Source organism: Squalius cephalus, assembly GCF_949319135.1.
Source record: "Squalius cephalus genome assembly, chromosome: 13".
In the NCBI taxonomy this organism is placed as follows: domain Eukaryota; kingdom Metazoa; phylum Chordata; class Actinopteri; order Cypriniformes; family Leuciscidae; genus Squalius; species Squalius cephalus.
The window spans coordinates 24,244,343-24,264,376 of NC_137134.1; the positions used below are offsets into that span (position 1 = coordinate 24,244,343).

The 20,034-nt window shown below is 38.0% G+C and overlaps 2 protein-coding genes across 2 annotated transcripts; one reads left to right on the forward strand and one right to left on the reverse strand.

Annotated features, from left to right (window-relative positions):
- The first annotated feature begins 146 nt into the window (after positions 1 to 146).
- On the forward strand, positions 147 to 2,279 carry cyb561d2 (cytochrome b561 family, member D2). The gene is made up of 3 exons (XM_079890204.1): positions 147 to 414; positions 1,100 to 1,137; positions 1,342 to 2,279. Exons 1-3 carry the CDS (start codon positions 288 to 290, stop codon positions 1,843 to 1,845), a joined length of 669 nt encoding a protein of 222 aa, XP_079746330.1. The 5' UTR covers positions 147 to 287; the 3' UTR covers positions 1,846 to 2,279.
- Positions 2,280 to 3,129: 850 nt separating this feature from the next.
- On the reverse strand, positions 3,130 to 19,040 carry rad54l2 (RAD54 like 2). The gene is made up of 22 exons (XM_079890279.1): positions 18,915 to 19,040; positions 16,000 to 16,172; positions 15,542 to 15,794; positions 14,534 to 14,646; positions 14,333 to 14,446; positions 13,202 to 13,437; positions 12,921 to 13,103; positions 12,710 to 12,843; positions 12,161 to 12,357; positions 11,728 to 12,070; positions 10,707 to 10,884; positions 10,404 to 10,628; positions 9,489 to 9,607; positions 9,228 to 9,337; positions 8,674 to 8,773; positions 8,383 to 8,588; positions 8,130 to 8,305; positions 7,063 to 7,259; positions 6,808 to 6,986; positions 6,627 to 6,716; positions 6,456 to 6,545; positions 3,130 to 5,312 (listed from the first exon to the last, which is right to left on the reverse strand). The coding sequence occupies exons 2-22, from the start codon at positions 16,118 to 16,120 to the stop codon at positions 4,372 to 4,374; spliced, it is 4,305 nt and encodes a 1,434-aa protein (XP_079746405.1). The 5' UTR covers positions 16,121 to 16,172; positions 18,915 to 19,040; the 3' UTR covers positions 3,130 to 4,371.
- Positions 19,041 to 20,034: the final 994 nt, after the last annotated feature.

The window sequence follows — 20,034 nt, forward strand, 5'->3', positions numbered from 1 at the left end:
AGAGAAGAAAATAGACTTTGGCGCAAACAAGATTCATTTTAATTGATCGTAGTGGGTTTTCAAAATATATAAATCATATTTATTTTTATGACAAATCAGATTTTGCTTCGAGACGAGATGAGACTTTTATTATGGCATGTTGGTGTGTAACCGGAAATCTTGAATGATCAGAGTTCGGAGTTGAGATTGCGAGCATTTCAAATGGGTTGAGTTAGTTTAGTCTCAGTGTGTTGTTTGTGTATGTAGCTGTATCGAATAGATTTGAGAGAGACCCAGTAGAGTACAATATGACTGTCCATCACGAGTCGGAGCCTAAGCTGTACCGCTACAGCAGGATAGTGTGCGGAGTCTCCACTCATGTGCTGTGCGCTGTGTTCACTGGCTTCATCACGGTCCTCGCCAAACCTGGATCCAGTGAGTACAATAAACACCAGTGTGAAGATCGCACTCAGACTCTCACTGATCTGTGCTGTCAGAAAATGATCGCTTCCTGTAGTGAATTTATATGTTGTTTGATACTATTGATAAAAAATATTGACATTTTGAAATGCATTCTAATTTATTATATATATATATATATATATATATATATATATATATATATATATATATATATATATATATATATATAATAAAAATAAATCCTTTATAAAAATACATCTATATTTTGTAATATTATGAAATACAATATTGATATTTTCACTTGCTTGTAGTATATTTTAGATAAAAATACCTAAAATACTTGTAATGAACATTTTAAATATATAACTAAAAAATAATAAACAGCAAACATTAAAATGATGTCAGAGGAATCTAAATCTAAATAAATAAATGTCTTGTTTAGTATGTCAGTGTATTATTGTTAACTAAAATCATTAAAACGTGTTTTATTTGGTAATTGAAACAAAGCTGCAATAAAATATAAATATTAGAGTAAAGGTTATTAGAAATGTTGCCTTGGCAACTAACTGAAATACAATTAGATATAAGCTAAATAGAATATATTTAAAAAAATCAAATGAAAATAAAAGAAGCACATACAATTATTAATAAATACTATAGTGGTATATAAATAACACTGCTCTCTGTTTGCTCACAGGTCTGTTCTCATGGCATCCGTTCCTGATGACTCTTGGTGTGAGTAACAGCCCAGACAGCAACATAGTGTCGGCCCACATCTGGAACGGGTGGGAGCCACATTTACCAGATGTGGCCCGGATCTGGGCCGACACTGTGTCTGAGTGCATACAGACCTTGATTGTTTTGCATGTAAATTCATTTTAAGTTTGCTTTTTGTCACGCCATACTATCCTCTCACAAGATTTTCTTGCTCCCATCCAGTTTTCCTTTTTCATGACCGAAGCCGTTCTGCTGTTCAACCCCTACTCGTCTCCCGTCAGGAAGTTGAAGCACAAAACTAAAGGCCGCCTGCACTGGATCCTGCAGTGTCTGTGCGTGTGTTGCGCGACTGCGGGCCTGTGCGCCATCGTTTACAACAAGAACCTCAACGACAAGCCACACTTCACGTCGTGGCACGGGTTGGTCGGTGTGATAACGGTGTGTATCGTCGGGCTGCAGTCGCTCGGAGGGCTTCCCCTCCTCTATCCCAAACTGGCCAAAGGCTGGTCGCTGGCCAAACTGAAGCGCTACCACGCCACCTCCGGTTTACTCACGTTCCTGCTGGGCAGCGTCAGCTTGTTTCTCGGACTGTGCTCATCGTGGTTCAGTGACAGTGTGAGCGGGTACGTCTGGTACCTGGCGGCCCTCTGCCCGGTTCTGTGCGCTCTGGTCGTTATGAGTCAGGTGACGAACGCTTACATGGCCCGGAAACGAATGCAGTACTGAAACAGACTTTCTAAACAGGTTCATCTGATACACAGACATTGTGAACCTGAATAGCTTTATGACGTTGATGATGAGTGCTGCTTTGCAACTACTTGTACATTTATATTATTGCTGTATAGATTGACCAAAACAAATGTATTTTTGGATAACAGTTTTATATTCTTGTGTGCATTTCAGCTGTATTAATGTCATTTCTTTTTTTCTTTTTTTTCTTTTTTTTTGCAAATATCTTTGGAATTGACTGAAGGAAACTGATTTTTCTTAATTGCGAGGAGAAAATAATTTGTTTGTTCAATTATTTGTCATTCTCTTGGTGATTGTGAACAATGTTTTTGCATTTACCAGTGCCAGTCTGCCATTTTCTGGTATTGCAGATCATGAAAGGAAATATGCCTTAATTGGAAACTTACATTTATGTGATTAGTTTATATAAATTATTAAAATATATATTATGTTATATGTAATCAACCATTTATTTCTTAATGGCAGAAAAAAATAATATTTTTGGTTTATTAAAATCTTATGTTCAAATTAACAATTCAGCTCATGTATAAACTTACATTTATTATTGAACTTAACATTATTCATATTGTACATAAATTAACAAATAATATGAATATTATGTATACTTTTTTTAAGGGCAAGTATCCGTTTTTATTAATTATAATAAATTCATTTCCCTGTGCTATAAGAGTTTTGCAGATCATATTTAAAGACATTAATAATGTCTAATTTTCTTTAAAAGAAACTATTATATATGGAAAAATTATATATATGAATAAGTCTTTTCAAATAATGGCAAGTGTTAGATTTTTTTATGAATAAATAGTGTATATATATACATATATAGATTATATTTATATTTTATATATATATATATAGAGAGAGAGAGAGAAATATATATATAAATAATATATATACACACACACACAACACGCACACTTTTTTTTCATGAGTCGAGCTGAAATTGCTGGAAGCTGCGAGAACCATTATTCTGAATACAGGAGGAGTCAAGTTTCTTTATGTTAAAACAATGTTTAATAAATACAATGTCATTTGAATCTACTCCTCCCTTTGCTGGGAACATGAGATGACGTGTGGACACCTCCTGGTACAGCGTCTGTATGGGATCACGTGTGTTTGTGGGTCCCGACTGCCGAATCGCTCACAGATCGTGGTCTTGAACTCGCCTGTGGGGGTGGGGGTTTGGGTGAAACCCTGCGTCTCTCTAATAGAGCGATTTATTTCTCCTTAAAAAAAGGTTGAAAATGTATAAAAAATAAAAAAAAGAATGAAAATGAATTACTCTTCAGCATTATAAATAAATATTTCTGGTACATTTGTACATAGTTGAAAGAGAAAACAACATACATAAGATGTAACAAAACACAAAAAAAAGATATCACATGTCAAATGCACACCATTGTATATATAACAGCGTCTGCAGACTCAGGCCAAAGATCATGACACAGCTATCTGCCAATCAGAAAGCAGACTGTGGGAGGAGTCAAAATAAAGAGCTCTAATAGGCACAGAGAATGAACAGTGTTATTGGCTGAGGGATTTATCAGTCACAGGTCAACCAGCGCGCATACACTTCAACATTAACACAAATGTTAAACACATCAAGATTTTTCAAAATGGCCGAACGAACACTTTGGTCATGACTGTGGCCCCAACACGGATGAAACTGAATGGCCGTGCAGATGATGCAAAGCGCAAATTTAGAAAATGACGGCTAGTAGGGTTCGCTTAACAGTCTACACATTCGTAAGATGATCCCCATGGATAACGACAAATGATTTTGTTTGCTACGCAATCGAACAAGAACACAGATCCATTTGTCTGCTTTAAGGCTAATATCGAACTAAACGCACTAAACTTACATCTCCTCCACCAAATTTTAAAGGCTAACATGAAAATACATTCGAGTTTGTAAGGTTTTCCTTGTCTTTTTTTTTTTTTTTTTTTTTTTCTCAAAGGAAAGCAAAAAGGTCTCGGCGGTGCTTATGCTAGGCATGGCTTCTGTTGCTCTACGATTCGACTGTTATGAATTCCCCCCAGTTGCCCAGTCTGCGATTTTCAATGGTCGAAACGACTATGAATATTCATGTAGGACCACCGTTTACAAAAGTAATAGTAGTACTTACAGTTATAATTAAAAAAAAGTCACATATTTTTTTTGTTTTTCATTCCAAGTGATGCTACAAGGTCTAGCAAACGGCTAAGTATCTCTAAAGTCATCTCTTATGAATGCAAACAGTCTGTAAAGACAATCACATTTAAGTTTGATTCGGTAATCTCTCTGAGGGAAGTTCGTCAGTTCAGTGTCTAGGCCCTCGTGAGAGAGATATGACTAGGGCTCTTCAAGTTAGCCCTGTGCACTGGTCCCTTACGGTAAAGAAAAATATATAATCGCCTTTCTTCACTCCATGCATATTCAGCATTTGGATTTATATAATTTCAGCTCCATCCAATAGGTTTCTTCCATTCGGAACTACGGAATCTGGAGCAGCCGATCAGCGATCACTGGCCCATCACCTCTATGACATCGTCATCCGAGCTGCTCCCGCCGTTTTCCGCGAGCGAGTGGTGCGTGTCGGGGCGGCTGAATGCTGCCCCCAGCAGGCCGGAGGAAGAGAGGAAATTGGAGGAGTTGGAGGCAGAGGTTGGCGTAGAGGACAGGCCTCTAGGGTGTAGGGATCCTGCGAACAGCGGCTGGGAAAATGGTACCGGGAAGCTAGAGAGCATGCTTGCCATGCTAGGGTTCATCAGGAAGGGTGGGAGCGAGGAGGAAGTGGAGGACGATGACGAACAGGGCACAGAGGATGAAGAAGAGGCCAGCATTCCAGCGTGGGTTGAGGATGTGGTGTTGGTCGAACAACTCGAGGAAAGAGTGCTGTTGGACGGGCCAAGTCCGAGCGGTTCAGTGGGGAACATTGCATGTAGGTCGCCCAGAGCCTGACCGGCTTGCTGTAGGAGGTGCGACCTGCCTCCAAGTGAGGGTGGAGTCATGTGACCCAGGGCGCCCAGCAAGGCAGGGTTCAGCCCCATGGGCGTGAACCCAAACCCACTGCTTAGAGGAAATCCCGGGTAACTCCCGGGTGCACCGGCTGGCGTTGAGGTTCGTTTGCCACCAGGCTGTTTGGATGTCCGACTTTCCAAAAGCTTCCGCTTTAAACTTTGAACATCCATAGATGATGCAATGTCATTGCTGAGCTGCCGGTGCTGGTCAGTGACGCGAACTGGGTGCTGGATGGGTCTGTCCGCTCCCGAGGGTTCGGGTGTTCCCGAAGATGGTAAGTTCTCTACTGCAGAAACGGTTTCTTTGTTGCTGTGGTATTCTCGGAGCAGCTCGGGGCTGTCTTGGGGCGAAGGGCGAGGCTGAGCCTCAGGGGTTAAACGTTTCGGCTCTTGAGGAGACGCACGACCATTACTGACAGAATGCAAGGAAGGGCCGGAATCCTCTGTGAGAAAGAAAGAGATTTTGTTAGTTTATGTTGATGTAGACTAATGGGTAAAGATCTGGAATGGTCAATGAAAGATTGTGGGTTCAATCCCCAGTAAAGGGTTGATCCATCAACAAATCAACTCTGCAACTTTGATCAAGGTAGAGGTCTGTACACATGCAGAAACCCCAAGCAATGGAGTACCACAAAATATAAAGACCCAAAGATTGGCTACAATGCTCAACGCTTCAAATCGCGTTGTAATTATGGTCTTCAGACTACGCAGCGTGAACCCAAATAAGCACAGACCATTTGAAAGAAGCTGCCTATCAGTGGGTACCGAAAAGTCTTGGCTATTGAATCCCCACAGTCCGCCCGTGCCTATTGATTCCCGACCTGCACCCGCACCGCAAATGACAATGTAAATATTATTCCACCCGTTACATCAAATATTAGCAGTTCACCTGTCGGGTACCCACATGCAGCACTCTGCACCTTCCTATTGCCTCTACCGGCATGCTTTTACAAGCGGGACAAAACATGAAAGTTGTGGGCAGGAGCGTTACAAAATATACAGGGCAAAATATTGCGGGAAAGAGACTAAAATATCCACCCCATACAGACCTCTAGATCAGGGATGGGCAACTTCGGTCCTGGAGGGCCACTGTCCTACAGAGTTTAGCTTCAACCCTAATCAAACACACCAGAACAAGCTAATCAAGGTCCTCAGGATTACTAGAAAATTACAGGCAGGTGATTTTTTTCAGGGTTGGAGCTAAACTCTGTAGGACAGTGGCCCTCCAGGACCGAAGTTGCCCATCCCTGCTCTAGATCAAGGCATACGAAACATTTTTAATTGGAATAACGTGCACAGATTAACTGAGAACATTAATGGTGCGTTTCAAGCAAGTCAGAATTTACAGAATTTGCTAAAAAGTGCAATAAAAAAAGTATTGCAAATAATTGTTAATCTTTGATCTGGCATTTTGTTTCAAGACCGTGTCAAGCAAAGAAATGACTAAAAGTTTGGAAGCAAGAAACGTAGGAACATCCCACATCTGACTTAAAAAAACAACATAATAACAGACTATAAACTGGGGTCTTCAGCCTTAAGGTTATCCCAGAAGAATTGCTAAATGACAAATTAGTAAATTAGTACACCTCTAGAAGCTGTGGCTGCTCCTTCAGATGGTCTTGGCTTTCCAGAGCGGATGGCAAATATCCTCCCATCATTGGTCCTTATGTATGTGCCTGCAGCGCAAATGACAGAATATGAAGCAAATAAACCTTACCTACAGTACAGTAAACATTCTCAACAGTTTTCTAAGGTACCTTTGGATCCTCGGATAACGTGAATACTCTCCCCTGCACCGATTCGGGCTTGGACATCTGTGCTGCTGTTTGACCCTGGGATCACAATATCTGAAAAGCAAAGACATGAAACCATGAAGAAACGAACTGAGACCTCAAACACAGCAAGAAGTAGCATGCACCACAAGTGAAAAGTCTGTACCAGTGGTGGTGACGACGCGCTGTACGTAAACGCCGGCCTTTTGCAGGTAGTTGACGGGGAATCCTGCGCTTGAACTGGGGACGCCCATGGGTACCTGGCGGGGCATCATGGGAATGGGCGTGGACTGAACTGGCCTCACGCTTGCGACTGGTTTCTCTTCTAAATGAGGTGGGGGCCGCCTGAAAAAAAGGTTTGGATAAGCAAACATCTAAGACTTAAACAGAACAGAACATGTTTTTTCTGTTTTGGACCCACCAGTTCCTCTGGCTGAAGGCAGGGATATTGGTGAGTCTCTGGTCACTAGCCGGGTAATAATGTGCGTAAGAGGGCCGTTGATACGGCACAGACGCCCGCTTCTCATCTTCATAGCTTTTCTTGGCTGCTCTCTTTTCTGCTTTGGTCAATTTCAAATCCTTGCGGTCCATCAGGAGAGACTCATGATGGAACGGTTGCTGGTGTGGAAAACAGAGAGATATTAGTATAGGTGACTGAATGACAAACGAAGCACAATATAATTAATATTCATGAACTAAGCCTTCAACATTGTATTTGTCTAAAATACTTCAATCTATCAATGTTTGCTGGTGTGAAATTCAGATCAACATGAGCTTATGTGACTGGACGCTCCAGGAAGGTTATGAATAAGCACAAGCCAACTAATATTTATGAGCAAAGCTTAGACTATAGTAGGATCTACAATATTTCAATTTATAAACATTTGCAGATTCAAATAAGGTTAAGTGACTTGATGTTCCAGGAAGGTTACAAAGCAACTTCAGCATATTCTAATTAATATTCATGAGCTAAGCCTTCACCATCGTAGATTTAGAATTTTGCTGGAATAGATTAATTCGGACAAGAAGCTGGTGTAGAAATCGGCTTACATGACTGGACACTCCAGGAAGTTACGGAGCAACTTCAGCACAATTAGCATTCATGAGCTAAGCCTTCGCTATTGTAGGATTTAGAATTTGTCTAGAGTACTTCAATTGCTAAATGTTTACTGGAATGGAATTTAGACAAAAGCTTGCAAATGTGATTAAATGTTTTATTAAGCCACGCGAGTACAACCTAATTAATATTCGTAAACCATATTCTGCACCATAGTAGGATCCAGCATTTTCCCAGAATAGCTGAATTGTACAATAGTAGCTGGTCATGATAAATTTGCCAAGAAAAATTTAATTGAAAAATCAATTAATCAATTAATATTCATGAGCTAAGCTTTCACACAGTTGGATTCGGAATTTTTCGGAATATATTTTTAGAAAAGTCTCATTTTAAAAATAACGGCTGGTGTGGAAAGCAGACAAAGAAATTACCTTGGTTAAGAGGTGTGGGTAAAACAGACAGGCTTGTTTAATGACGATCTCCATCTCCTCACTAGGGACCAGCTCTGAATGGCTGGTATCAGGCTCCTCCTCTACAAAGTGCAACAGCGACTCCACTTCCTTCCGCGTGAAGGTGAGGACCGGGTTCAAATCGTCCACGACTCGATCTGGCCAACGCACAATTATAACGTCAGAACTGTTCACAACAGTGAGACCCAAAACACACCTTTCCGCCCTCTCTTACCAGACATGCCCTGCTTGGACACCTGACGGTCATAGATCTTCTTCTCCAGTGTGAAGTCACACACCAGCCTGTAGATGTGGCAAGGCTTGTGCTGGCCGTAGCGATACACGCGGCAGACGGCCTGAGCGTCGTGACACGGGTTCCAAGAGGCATCGAAAACCACAACGCGATTCGCGCCAATCAGATTCACCCCCAAACATCCAGCCCTGTGAATACAGCAGCCTGTTAGTCCAGACCTCATCATTATCTGTGGCATATTGTAACATGCTGACAAACGTGCAAGTTCTTCACCTGGTGGACAGCAGGAAGACCCAGGCTTGGTTGTTCGCAGGGTCGTTAAACTGGTTGATGAGTCGTTCTCTCTCTGAAGATGATGTGCTCCCATCCAACCCTGCACAGGAGACATAAACGAGGTGAACTTACGAAATACACACACCCTAAACCATGACAAACCTTAGGCAAAGTTGATCTACAGGACACTTACCGGTAAAACAAGGCTGAGAATATGGGTGTGTAGACAATATCATGACAAAAAGTTATAAGGAAGAGGGTCCTTTGCAGGGGATAATTGTATATGGGGGTCCTTGGCAGTGTTATTTTAGTATCACTGATAATACTATTAGGTTTTTGTTAATATTTTGAATTAATTATTTTCACTTTCATTTTAGTTAAAGTTTTAGTAATTTTGCTGTGTTTTTATTATAAAATAATATTGTTTATAGTTTTAGTTTTAGTTATTTTAGTACTTCCTTGGCAACTAGCTGAAATAAGTTTATTTTAAGTAACGGTTTTGTTTTTAATTGTCAGCTACCTGGTACTTGGCATCAAAACCTTTAATAACTCACTGTAGTAATTGATGTTCCGGACCCAGTTGTGTCCCCCAGTTTCTGTTTGGATCGGCATGGGCCTCCGACTCAGGAAATCTTCAATAACAGTGAGCGTTGATAAACTCTGACTGTAAGAATCACACACAGATAAATGAGCCAGTGTAAGCATTGACGTAACCGTAAAACAACAGCATGACTGACAGTTCAGGATGCTGAAGAAGAGATTCCAGATAAAAAGGCAAACAACTGCATACTGTCACTCAAACATAGATTTCCCACCTGAACACAAGTATTTTATCTCCTCGGCTGACGCTGTCATCAATAAGGTGAAAAAGCAGAACCATCTTGGCCGAGTTCTCCAGAACACCCGTCTGGTAGTTGGTCATGATGTCTTTTGCCTAAAACAAATAGATTACGAAATGGCATCATATCCATAAGCTCATTAACATATAACCACCAACATTTACATATCAACTGTTCGATTGTAACTCAAATCTATTCAGCAGCTTTGCACGGCAGCACTGTTTCTCATTTCACACGCAAAGACAATGAGCAATCATAACATTTACATACCGGATGTAAAAGACAGGATGTAAAATGTTCATGAAAACTAAATTAATATTGCGGCCTTATGTCTTACTTGGGACGAAGAGGATTAAGTAGGTAGTAAGTTTGCTAATATTATATGTAAAAAATAAACTGCTTAAGGCTAATGAGAAAGTGCACAATGTGTTCCAGGGCTGCAAGTTTTGGGGGAAATATCTAATTGTGATTTTTGGTAAAAAATTGTGATTTAAATTTAGGGGGAAAAAAAGGTTCACTGTGCTTGTATGTAGGGCTGGACAATTTGGCTGAAAATGTGTTTCATATATATATATATATATATATATATATATATATATATATATTAATAAAAAATTATAATTATTGTTATTATTACTAAATAAAATACTAAACAAAATAAGAACTATTATAATTAAAATGGTCACTGAAAAAAATATTTTAGAAAACTAATATTTTATGGCTGTCTTTTCTTCATTTTCAAAAGTTAAACCATCAGAATCATGCAGCATATATATTTATTTAATTAAATCATAGACTTCACATTCTATGATTGTGAAGCCATCAAGTCTCAAGCCATCACATTCATTGTGTTCCCACAAAAATAAACACATTGTAAGTTGAAGGTTTTACCCATTCATAGGTGATGACTTGGTTGGCCTTCTCCTGTAAGGGGTTCAGGGGTCCCAGAGCCATGGCCATCTTGCTGTTGGCAGGGTCGGACGACTTGCCCTTCATTCCCGGTGCGGAGCAGCGGGTCCCGCTGGTGGAGTTGAGGTCATCCAGGTCAAGATCCTGCTCATTGGCCAGATTTTCCTTCTGCAGAGCTTCGTACAAAACGTCCGGATGATTCCAGATCTACAGGACGCACAAAATACCAATGTGAGCACATCGACCACTATATAACAACAGACGGTGTGTTTGGGGTCTCCGTACCTTGCAGCAAACACAGAAAGCTTTAAGCGGGTTGAGTCCGAGCCATCCGCTGTTTCCCGCCTCCCTGAAGCGGTTCATGAACTCCGTATAGAGCGCCCTCTGCAGGCGAGACAGTCGTACCAGAATCACATGCTCCTCTTTTGGCGGCAGCTGCTCCCGGAGAACATCGTGACCTCGTCTGCGAAGGTAGAAAACAGTTTAGCTTGATTTTTGGTCCAACAAAAAAAACGTTTGAGTCGAAGCCATAGCCTTGCGGGCAGCGCTCCGCTATATAACGCAACAGCTCTTTGGGCAACCAGAGTTTGCATCCGGCCTCATGGTCCTTTCCTGATCCCGTGCCCCTATAGCTTACTGTCTCTCCAATATAACAGCGGATACATAAATAAAGTACTTTTATTTAATAAATAAAAATGTAACTCATACTTACTTGATAAGCAAAAATTGTGATAAAGAATTATTATTCTTACATAATAATATATTAAAACAATAAGAATAATGTAAATGATAATAAATGTAATAATAATAAAATAAATGTTTTTTTTTTTTTTTTAAATATTACATAAAAGAACAAACATTTAATAATAATAATTACATGTAAACAATAATGAATATCCATTATTATTATTATTATTATTATTAATAATAATAAATAAATATAAACAATACATTTACAAACTAACATTAATATTCAATTTAATAATAATAATAATATGCAAACAATATGAAATAAATACATATAAACAATAAATATTTAATAAATGTAAACAAAAATAAATATTTATTTATAATAACAAAAAAGAAATATTTAATAATAAATGTTAATTAATAATAATAATAGTAATAATAATTAAACAATAATAAATATCCATTAATAAGAATAATAAATCTAAACAAAACCTATAATAATTATATATAAACAATCATACATTTTTTAAAATTCTAATATTAACAATAAGTAAATAATAATAATATATTTTCACAAACCAACAATAATAAATTCTAATTAATAACAACAACTCACCTCTGGACGAAGCCCTCCAGCAGACTATGCAGGACGTGACTCCTGTATCTCATGAGCTGGACGTCCTGTGGCGTGCTGTCGATACATTGACCGTTCAGAATGGGCCGCTCGAACATGTTACTAAACTCCTGCCGTGTACCGAGGAAATCGGGCCGGACGAAATCCACCATGCACCAGTACTCGATCAGGTTGTTTTGCAGCGGGTATCCGGTCAGAACCACCCGTCGCCGTGACCGGATGTTCTTCAGGGCCTGGGAGGTGCTGGCGTGACAGTTTTTAATGCGGTGACCCTCATCACAAATGACGACATCCGGACCAGGCCGCGAAATCGCTCGTTCAATCCCTGAAGATCACAGACGAGACAAGAACATTTGTTATAGACCACAGCTGAAGTAGATGCCACGCATTTTCCACCCGCAGAACCCCGACAGACCTTTCATGAGCTCTTGCTGACGGTCCTCCTCGTCCAGGTCAATAATTACAGGTCCCGCGGGTTTCTTGGACTTCCTCTTGCGGCCGGTCACAAAGCTCTTTTTGAGCGACATCAGGCGGTACATCTCATAGCCCATTAGCAGCACCCCTCCGCCACGAGTCCAGTCCTCCACCACCTTGGCCCGGGCCACTGTGGTTCTGTTCCAAATGAACGAAATACATGAACATTTCGGCAGAAGATCCTACAAGCAACTTGCAGTGCATTCAAAACATTTTATCAGTATGTGTGTTCCTTAGTGTTGCTAGCAACTTTAGCAAAACTACTGATATTCATTAACTCTTAATTCATCAAAAAACACAAAATCATTGACAACAAAGATCCCAAACATATAGTGTGATTTGTTTTTTCCATTTTGCAGGTAAATCTCACTTTTTTTGATTGTATAATTATGTTTTGCATAAAGAATATATAGCCTATATATATCCTATATAGCCATGTGACATTATTTACTATGACAATGAAGCACAAAAGCTGGTGCGGCGTTCATACTTGTGCTCATCATTGAGGATGTGAACCTTAAAGGTTCGAGGTAAAACCTGGGCTGGATCTGTGTCGGGGGGAAGGGACTCAGCAGCAGGCAGCCAAATATTAAACTCAGCCAGCCAGTTTTGTAGTGTATTCACCTGGAGAAGAGAGGAAAGATGAGACACAAACCCCTCAGACAGAAGTATTTAATCTAATCCCTGAAAACGCCACTCACAGGTACAATGGCGAGGACAGTTTTGGCTCCAGTGTGGCGCAGTAGGATGTCGATAAAGGAGATGACCTGTAGGGTTTTGCCCAGGCCCATACTGTGAGCCAGAATACAGCCGAAGCCACTGCTGCTCTTATAGCGCTCAAGAGACTCCACCAGGTTATCATACAGAAAACGGATGCCGCCGATCTGACAGAGAAAGGGAGAGACATTGAAAATGGATTCCATGTCCAACTAAAATGGAAAAATACTGGAAAAATGTTAATTTAGTGGCAAAATGTGTGAACCTGGTGTGGTTTAACAGCGCCGGCGAGCTGTGGGGCGAGGAACAGGTCCTCCTCTTCTCCAGGGTGGTTGATATTGACCAGCACCCTTCCCTGGGCGTCCGGTAGATTGATGGCGTCGTTTACATGAGACCCGCTACTCTCCTCCGGGCCGGGAGTGACAGAACGATCTTCGTTGTTGTCCTCCTCGCTGCTTATCCGCATGGCATCTTCATCACCTGAACTCAACTCAATCACATCTGGAACAATGGAACAGAAAGGAACAATAAGATACCTAAACCTCATTACAAGATCAATTTAGAAGACATTTTTTTAGAGGACTTATTCTTCTCTTTTTTACTCAGAGAAATATATATACATACACATGTACGTATGTAAATAATAAACTGTAAATAATACATACATATATATATATATAAAATGTTATAAATATTTATTAAATATTTATTTTATTATTTACATATTATTTATTATTAAACATTTACACAACACATTTTACATATAAAACATTTAGTTACATATATATTATCGCTATCATTATTATTATAAATTATTAAACATTTATTACAAAAATTAATTATACTAAATTGTTGTGTATAATAAGCAATAGACCATTAAAATGTAATATATTTATTTATTTTTTTCATTATGAATTTCTTTTATTATTTACATATGTTAATTATTAAACATTTATTTACGTATATATTGTTATTTATATTATTAATTAACATTTATTACATATAATAAATGTTATATATACACAATTTATTATTTACATATATTATAGCTATTATTATTACTAACTATTACATTACTATTATAACATTTATTATAAAGTAATTATAATAGATATAAACAATTATTACAATACATATTTAATAATAAACATTCCACTCCTTTTCATTAATTTCTCAAATTTTTTGTGTATATAATTAAAGCAATATATCATTATAATAATAACGATAATAAGTAAATGTTTAATAATAATAAAAATGGTTAAATACTTTTTTCAAGATTTGCTTAAAATATATTTTGCATATTTATCATTATAATATTAAATGTATGTAAATAATAATGTCATTAATATAAATAACAATACTGTTTTATATTGCAGTGTGTTTATGTTGAGTTTACCATCTCTGAGGTCAGGTAGCTGAGGGGGCGGGGCTTCTTTAGGCTCACCCTCGTCTCCACTGCTGTCCAGACAGATCACTTCCTGTTTGAGACCCGGCACTGCAGTGGACAGATCTGACAGCAGCGACACAACACAACCAATTAACTAAGTACATAACAAACGGCGAAAGAGGAAGAGCGGGCGGAACAGGCGAGTCTCACCGGCGTGAAGCGGGAAGTCTTTCCGCTGCTGTTCGAGGCGCCGCCGTCTCTCAAGCTCCTCCTGCTGGGCGGCTTTGGTTCCCGCTTCCAGCTGATGCTCGGTGAGGAGCTTCCTGCAAGCCGGAGGGGAGAGATGCAATTAGATAAATGATCTTTATTATAAGTGTAACGGTGATCAACAAACATGCGAATCCTCTGGTGGATTTGCAGTGTCTGGGCGAATCCTCCCAGAATATGATCAAAATTTCTTGTTGTGTGATGCTTAGCATGTCTGGTTTTACAGTGTGTAATTGTGTTTAACAGTGGAGTTTGTGACGAAAAACTACCCATAATGCTGTACAAAGGATTCCACCAATCAGAGAGCTGCAGCGAACAAATCACGCCAAAATAGCTTTTTTAGCTCCGAGTGATCGAGTCAGTCTCGCAATGCTGTCAACATACTTATATATTTGTATATGTATATACACAATTAAAATATATTAATCATTTTATAATTCACTGTTGTTTTTACTTTATGTCATTCTCAATGCTTCATGGGATTGTAGTTCTCTCCTTCACTTAAGCCGTTAAGTACACAGTTAAGTAATCAACGTCTCTTTTTATCCAAACACTTTTTGCTTCAAATCAAAGGTTCGTAATGTTGTGATTCACCGCGTAGCCGGTTGGTTTGGATCATGGCAAATAACGCTTTAACAAAATCCCCACACTCTTAAAAATAAAGGTTCTTTTTGTTACTGATGGTTCCATGAACAACTTTTAACATCCATGGAACCTTTTCATTGCACACAAGGTTCTTTATAGTGGAAAAAGGTTACTTGGATTATTAAAATGTTCTTCACACTAAGAAAAAAATGGTTCTTTTAAGAACTGTCCACTGAAAGGTTCTTAAATGGTTCTTCTATGGCGTGTGAAAACCCTTTTGGAACCTTTATGTATGGGAAAATTAACAAAGGCAGTATAAAACTAGGGGGGACCTAATGCACGCTGTTATTAAATGAAGCTCAATACCGGATGTTCCTCCTCAAGTGAGCAGGTTTGGAGGTTTTGGACTTCTTCTTCATGCTGTTGGCAGACGTGTTGCTGCGGCTGTCCGGGCTGGACGCGGGTTGAGAGCCGGGCCGTGATGACGTCCGTGAGGTGGACGAGGGTTGGGAGGGCGGCCGGGACAAGCGGTCAGGGCTTGAGTCTCTAGAATTAGGCGAGGTAGGTGCTGGGCTGGCCGAATCTCTTTGATCCTCGGCCTCCGGGCTCTCGGGCTGGTCTGTTGAGAGGAAATACCAAGCGATCAATAATTCATTTCCAGCCAGAAAGCCAAGCGCACGCATTAGCGATGATGATGATGATGCCAGACAGAAGCTTGATGCTTTTAAATGTATTAGGCTAATCAATGCAAGTTCAAACTCAAAAAGGTATTTGCATGATAAAATAACGGTTAAAAAGCCGGCATGAATTGAAAAGATGCTCACCGCCTGCATCTTCCTCATCATCCCCATCATTCTCTCCATCCTCTTCCTCCTCCATCTCCTCTTCCTCCTCGCTGTTAAGGCTGGGCTCCAGGTCGCTCCCTGAGATCGCCTCTTCTGACATGGCGTCCCCTGGGTCTCCAAGAGCATTACTTACACATCTTCATTCAGACCACCTGAACAGCAAACACACATGATATCATTAGACACTGCCGTTCAAAAGTTTGGGGAATGTACAATTTTTTAAAAAGAAATTCATATTCAGCAAGGATGCATTAAATTGACTAAAAGTGACAGTAAAGACATTTATAATGTTACAAAAGATTTCTAATGCAAAATAAATGCTTTTTGAACATTCTATTTATCAAAGAATCCTGCAAAAAAAAGTATAACCGTTTCCACACAAATAATAAACAGCTAAAACAACTATAAAAAAACTGTTTTTAACGTTGATAATAATAATGAATGTTTCTTGAGCATCAAATCATCATATTAGAATGATTTCTGAAGGATCGTGTGACACTGAAGACTGGAGTAATGATGCTTTGATCCCAGGATTCAATTTTAATATATATTCAATTGGAAAACAGTTATTCTAAATTATAATATTATTGCATAATATTATTGTTTTTACTATTTTTTATCAAATAAATGCAGCCTTTTTCTGTTGTGTATATTTTCCATTTATTAACTGCCTTGTCAAAAAAAAAATGTAACTTTTAATATCCTTTTTTTCTTTAAATGGGCAATTAAATGGGTACAAATAAATGATCAGTTTTAATTTTTAGCAATGTATTTTTATATTTGCTAGATGCATTTATATGGTTATATATCTGTTTTCTTAACATTTTTTTTGTTGTTCAGCAAAAGTATTGTTTTTGCAGAAATAGAGAATTTGCAACAAGCTAGAAATTATACAGCTATGAAGGAAGAAAATCTAAAAAAAAAAAAAAATCATAAACCTACTGAAAAAATGATAGCACACAATGAAAAACAAAGCGAAAGGTTTGAAGTTTGAAGTCAACACATGATTCTTTTCTTACTGATGCTTTCAAGACTATTGCAAGTCATTCTTGCACAATAATCTATGAAGCTACCCAACATTATAAAATCAGCTAAATTTGCAACAGCCACAACATAGAATAAGTCTGAAACGTTTAGGCATAAAAAACGGACAAATCAGATCAACGTATGTAAAACAATTCAGTACACTAGCAATGCAGAACTGGCCCCAAACTTGTGGATCTTTGAAAGAAAAAAAATAAAGGAAAAAACAAGATGTTCACCCACAACACTTGATGGTTCGTTTTCAGCTAAACTAGTAAATGAAAGCAAAATATTGTAACTATAAAATGAAACCACACAAAGTTAACACATAATTCAGGGTTGTGTAATTCACTTTAAACTGTCCGATTCTCAGCGTTAACCAAAATCTGAGCAAAATCACGACTCAAAAAAACTCAGTTCGGGAACAGGAGAACAAAGAGCAACCACAGAACTCCAATCAAAAAAAAAAAGTGTTGAGAGAAGAAACAGAAAGAACTAGAAGAAGAAAAAAACAGAAGGGAGCAAGAGATTCAGGCCTGCTTACATAAGCAGGGTTATATAAGAGAAGGCAGCGAGCGGTGTGTGTGAATGTAGGCCACGCTGGCCGTGACACACTGACACATTCACACACACCGCACAGCTCAAGCACAGCCTGTTCCACAACAACCTGCACCTTCAGACACACACGCTTGCTTCGCTTCAGTTCAAGCAAGCAATAACTTCAATACAGCCGTCATTATAAACCGTACAACTTTTCTGTTTTCCTTTAATGAAACGCAAAACGAATATTGTCCAAAGTGCTTTTTCCTGTAAACTGAAAGTGAATGAAGTCGGACGCTGTCAAACATCAAAACTGACAGTAAAAGCATCATAAAGTGGCTACAGGACTCAAGTCCTCCTCAGTCATAGACTGTTTTTATGGTATGGTTTTTGTGTAAATGCATGATTTATAACACTTTATTATAAACTTTAAAATATTAATAGTATTTTATTGTATTAGAATTACATTACAGCTGTTCCAACAACAACAAAAAAGAGCAGAAATGCAATGACTTTCAATGAAACCAGATGTTGAATTCAGCTGGAAGCTATTCAGATCTATTCAGTAGAGTATATCTATATCCATCCATCTATCTATCTATCTATCTATCTATCTATCTATCTATCTATCTATCTATCTATCTATCTATCTATCTATCTATCTATCTATCTATCTATCTATCTATCTATCTATCTATCGCAGACCCACTGATCTCGACTCTCTCTAATCTCTAATTTACATAGAAATCGAGCACAGAAACCAACCCAACCATGGATGATTGAATAGCCCTTTAAATCCATCATCTATTGCATTATGAGAGTGACTGTGTGTGTAAAATGAAACTGAAGCTCGTGAGGATTATTCTGAACCTGCGCTTGACACACACCACTATCTTCATATAAAACCACATCATATTTCATTACACTATGTATATATTAACCTATTTTGATACCATACATCACACAGAAATGTTTCAAAGCGCTTTCGTGGACTGAAGTGAATGAGGCACATTTACATAACTGTACTTGACCAGCAGCGCCGCTACGAGAAGAACAACCAGCCTGAAAACTCACCCAACATCCACAATATGAGCACAAAACCACGTTAGACTAGCATATCTGGATGTTTACTATCGCATTATATGCGTTATGTGTAAAACACGACATTGTTTCAAGCCTACCGAGCGCGCTAGCTGTTAGCGCATTAGCACGAGCGCGCGATGCTCTCTTTTGTTGACGTTAGCTTCCGCGCTAACTCTGCTGATATATAACTGATACAACACATTATCGCCACTTACACATGCGCGTGCGGTGTTAAATCAACGTCTTACCTTTTTACACCCTTTTTAGGAACCGGCGGCTGTGCTGTGGTTCATTGAAGAGTTAATATTCTTTTTAGTAATACTCACTGATTCTTTTATTTTAACTGTGAATTGTGCACGAGCACCGACCTCAAACGCCCGTCCAGGCGCACAGACGGAGTCTAATGGTTCCGCTCTTCATACGGTCCGGGGGGCTGAATGTCATTGAGTGTTTCATAACCACTTAGATGGTTGCATAAAAGTAAATACTACAAGGTGGGGTGTTGTGTAAATGCCTAGAATAATCCAGCTGGATGACTTACAAAAGGAAGTTTCAGACAAGACTGTCAGTCACAGTTTTTACTTTCATTTATTTGTCATTTTGGCATGTATCTTTGTCATTTATAGTACATACACACATTTTGATGTTTTAAATAGTATATGAAATGATTGCATACATATAAAACAGTATATATCTTAACATATTGTATTTTTTGTGCATGTTATATAATTTATTATATAATAAGGAAGCATATTATAAAACAGCAATGTTTAAGAAAATGTTGTGTAAATACTTAAAATAATCTATATTGAAGGTGTTTTACTTAAGCCTATAAAACAATATAACTTATCATGTAATAATAGGCTTTAATTAATATATAATCATTTATTGATACAAATCATGTACTCTTTTTTCTTATTTTTCATTATCATATATATATATATATATATATATATATATATATATATATATATATATATATATATATATATATAACTTTAGCCTGTATTATTATAAATAATAATGCCTATAATGTCATGATGATAATAAAATACTTTCATCAATAGTATAATATTTTTGTATACTATATTATTTTGTACTTTATAATGTAATTTATAATGAATCATATTAAAATCATATTACAATGTTATTGTATTTTTTTGCATTTTAGCACATATCTTTATAATATTTTTATATTTTAAATACTATCTTAAAATATTCTTATATAATCTAAAATATTATTGTTAGATATATATAGTAAATGTATAATATTTTGTGTAAAAATAATGTTTAAAGTGCATGCTATTCATGTTATGTAACTTATTATATAATTAGGAAGCCTTTATGGCATGTTATGAAACAGCAATG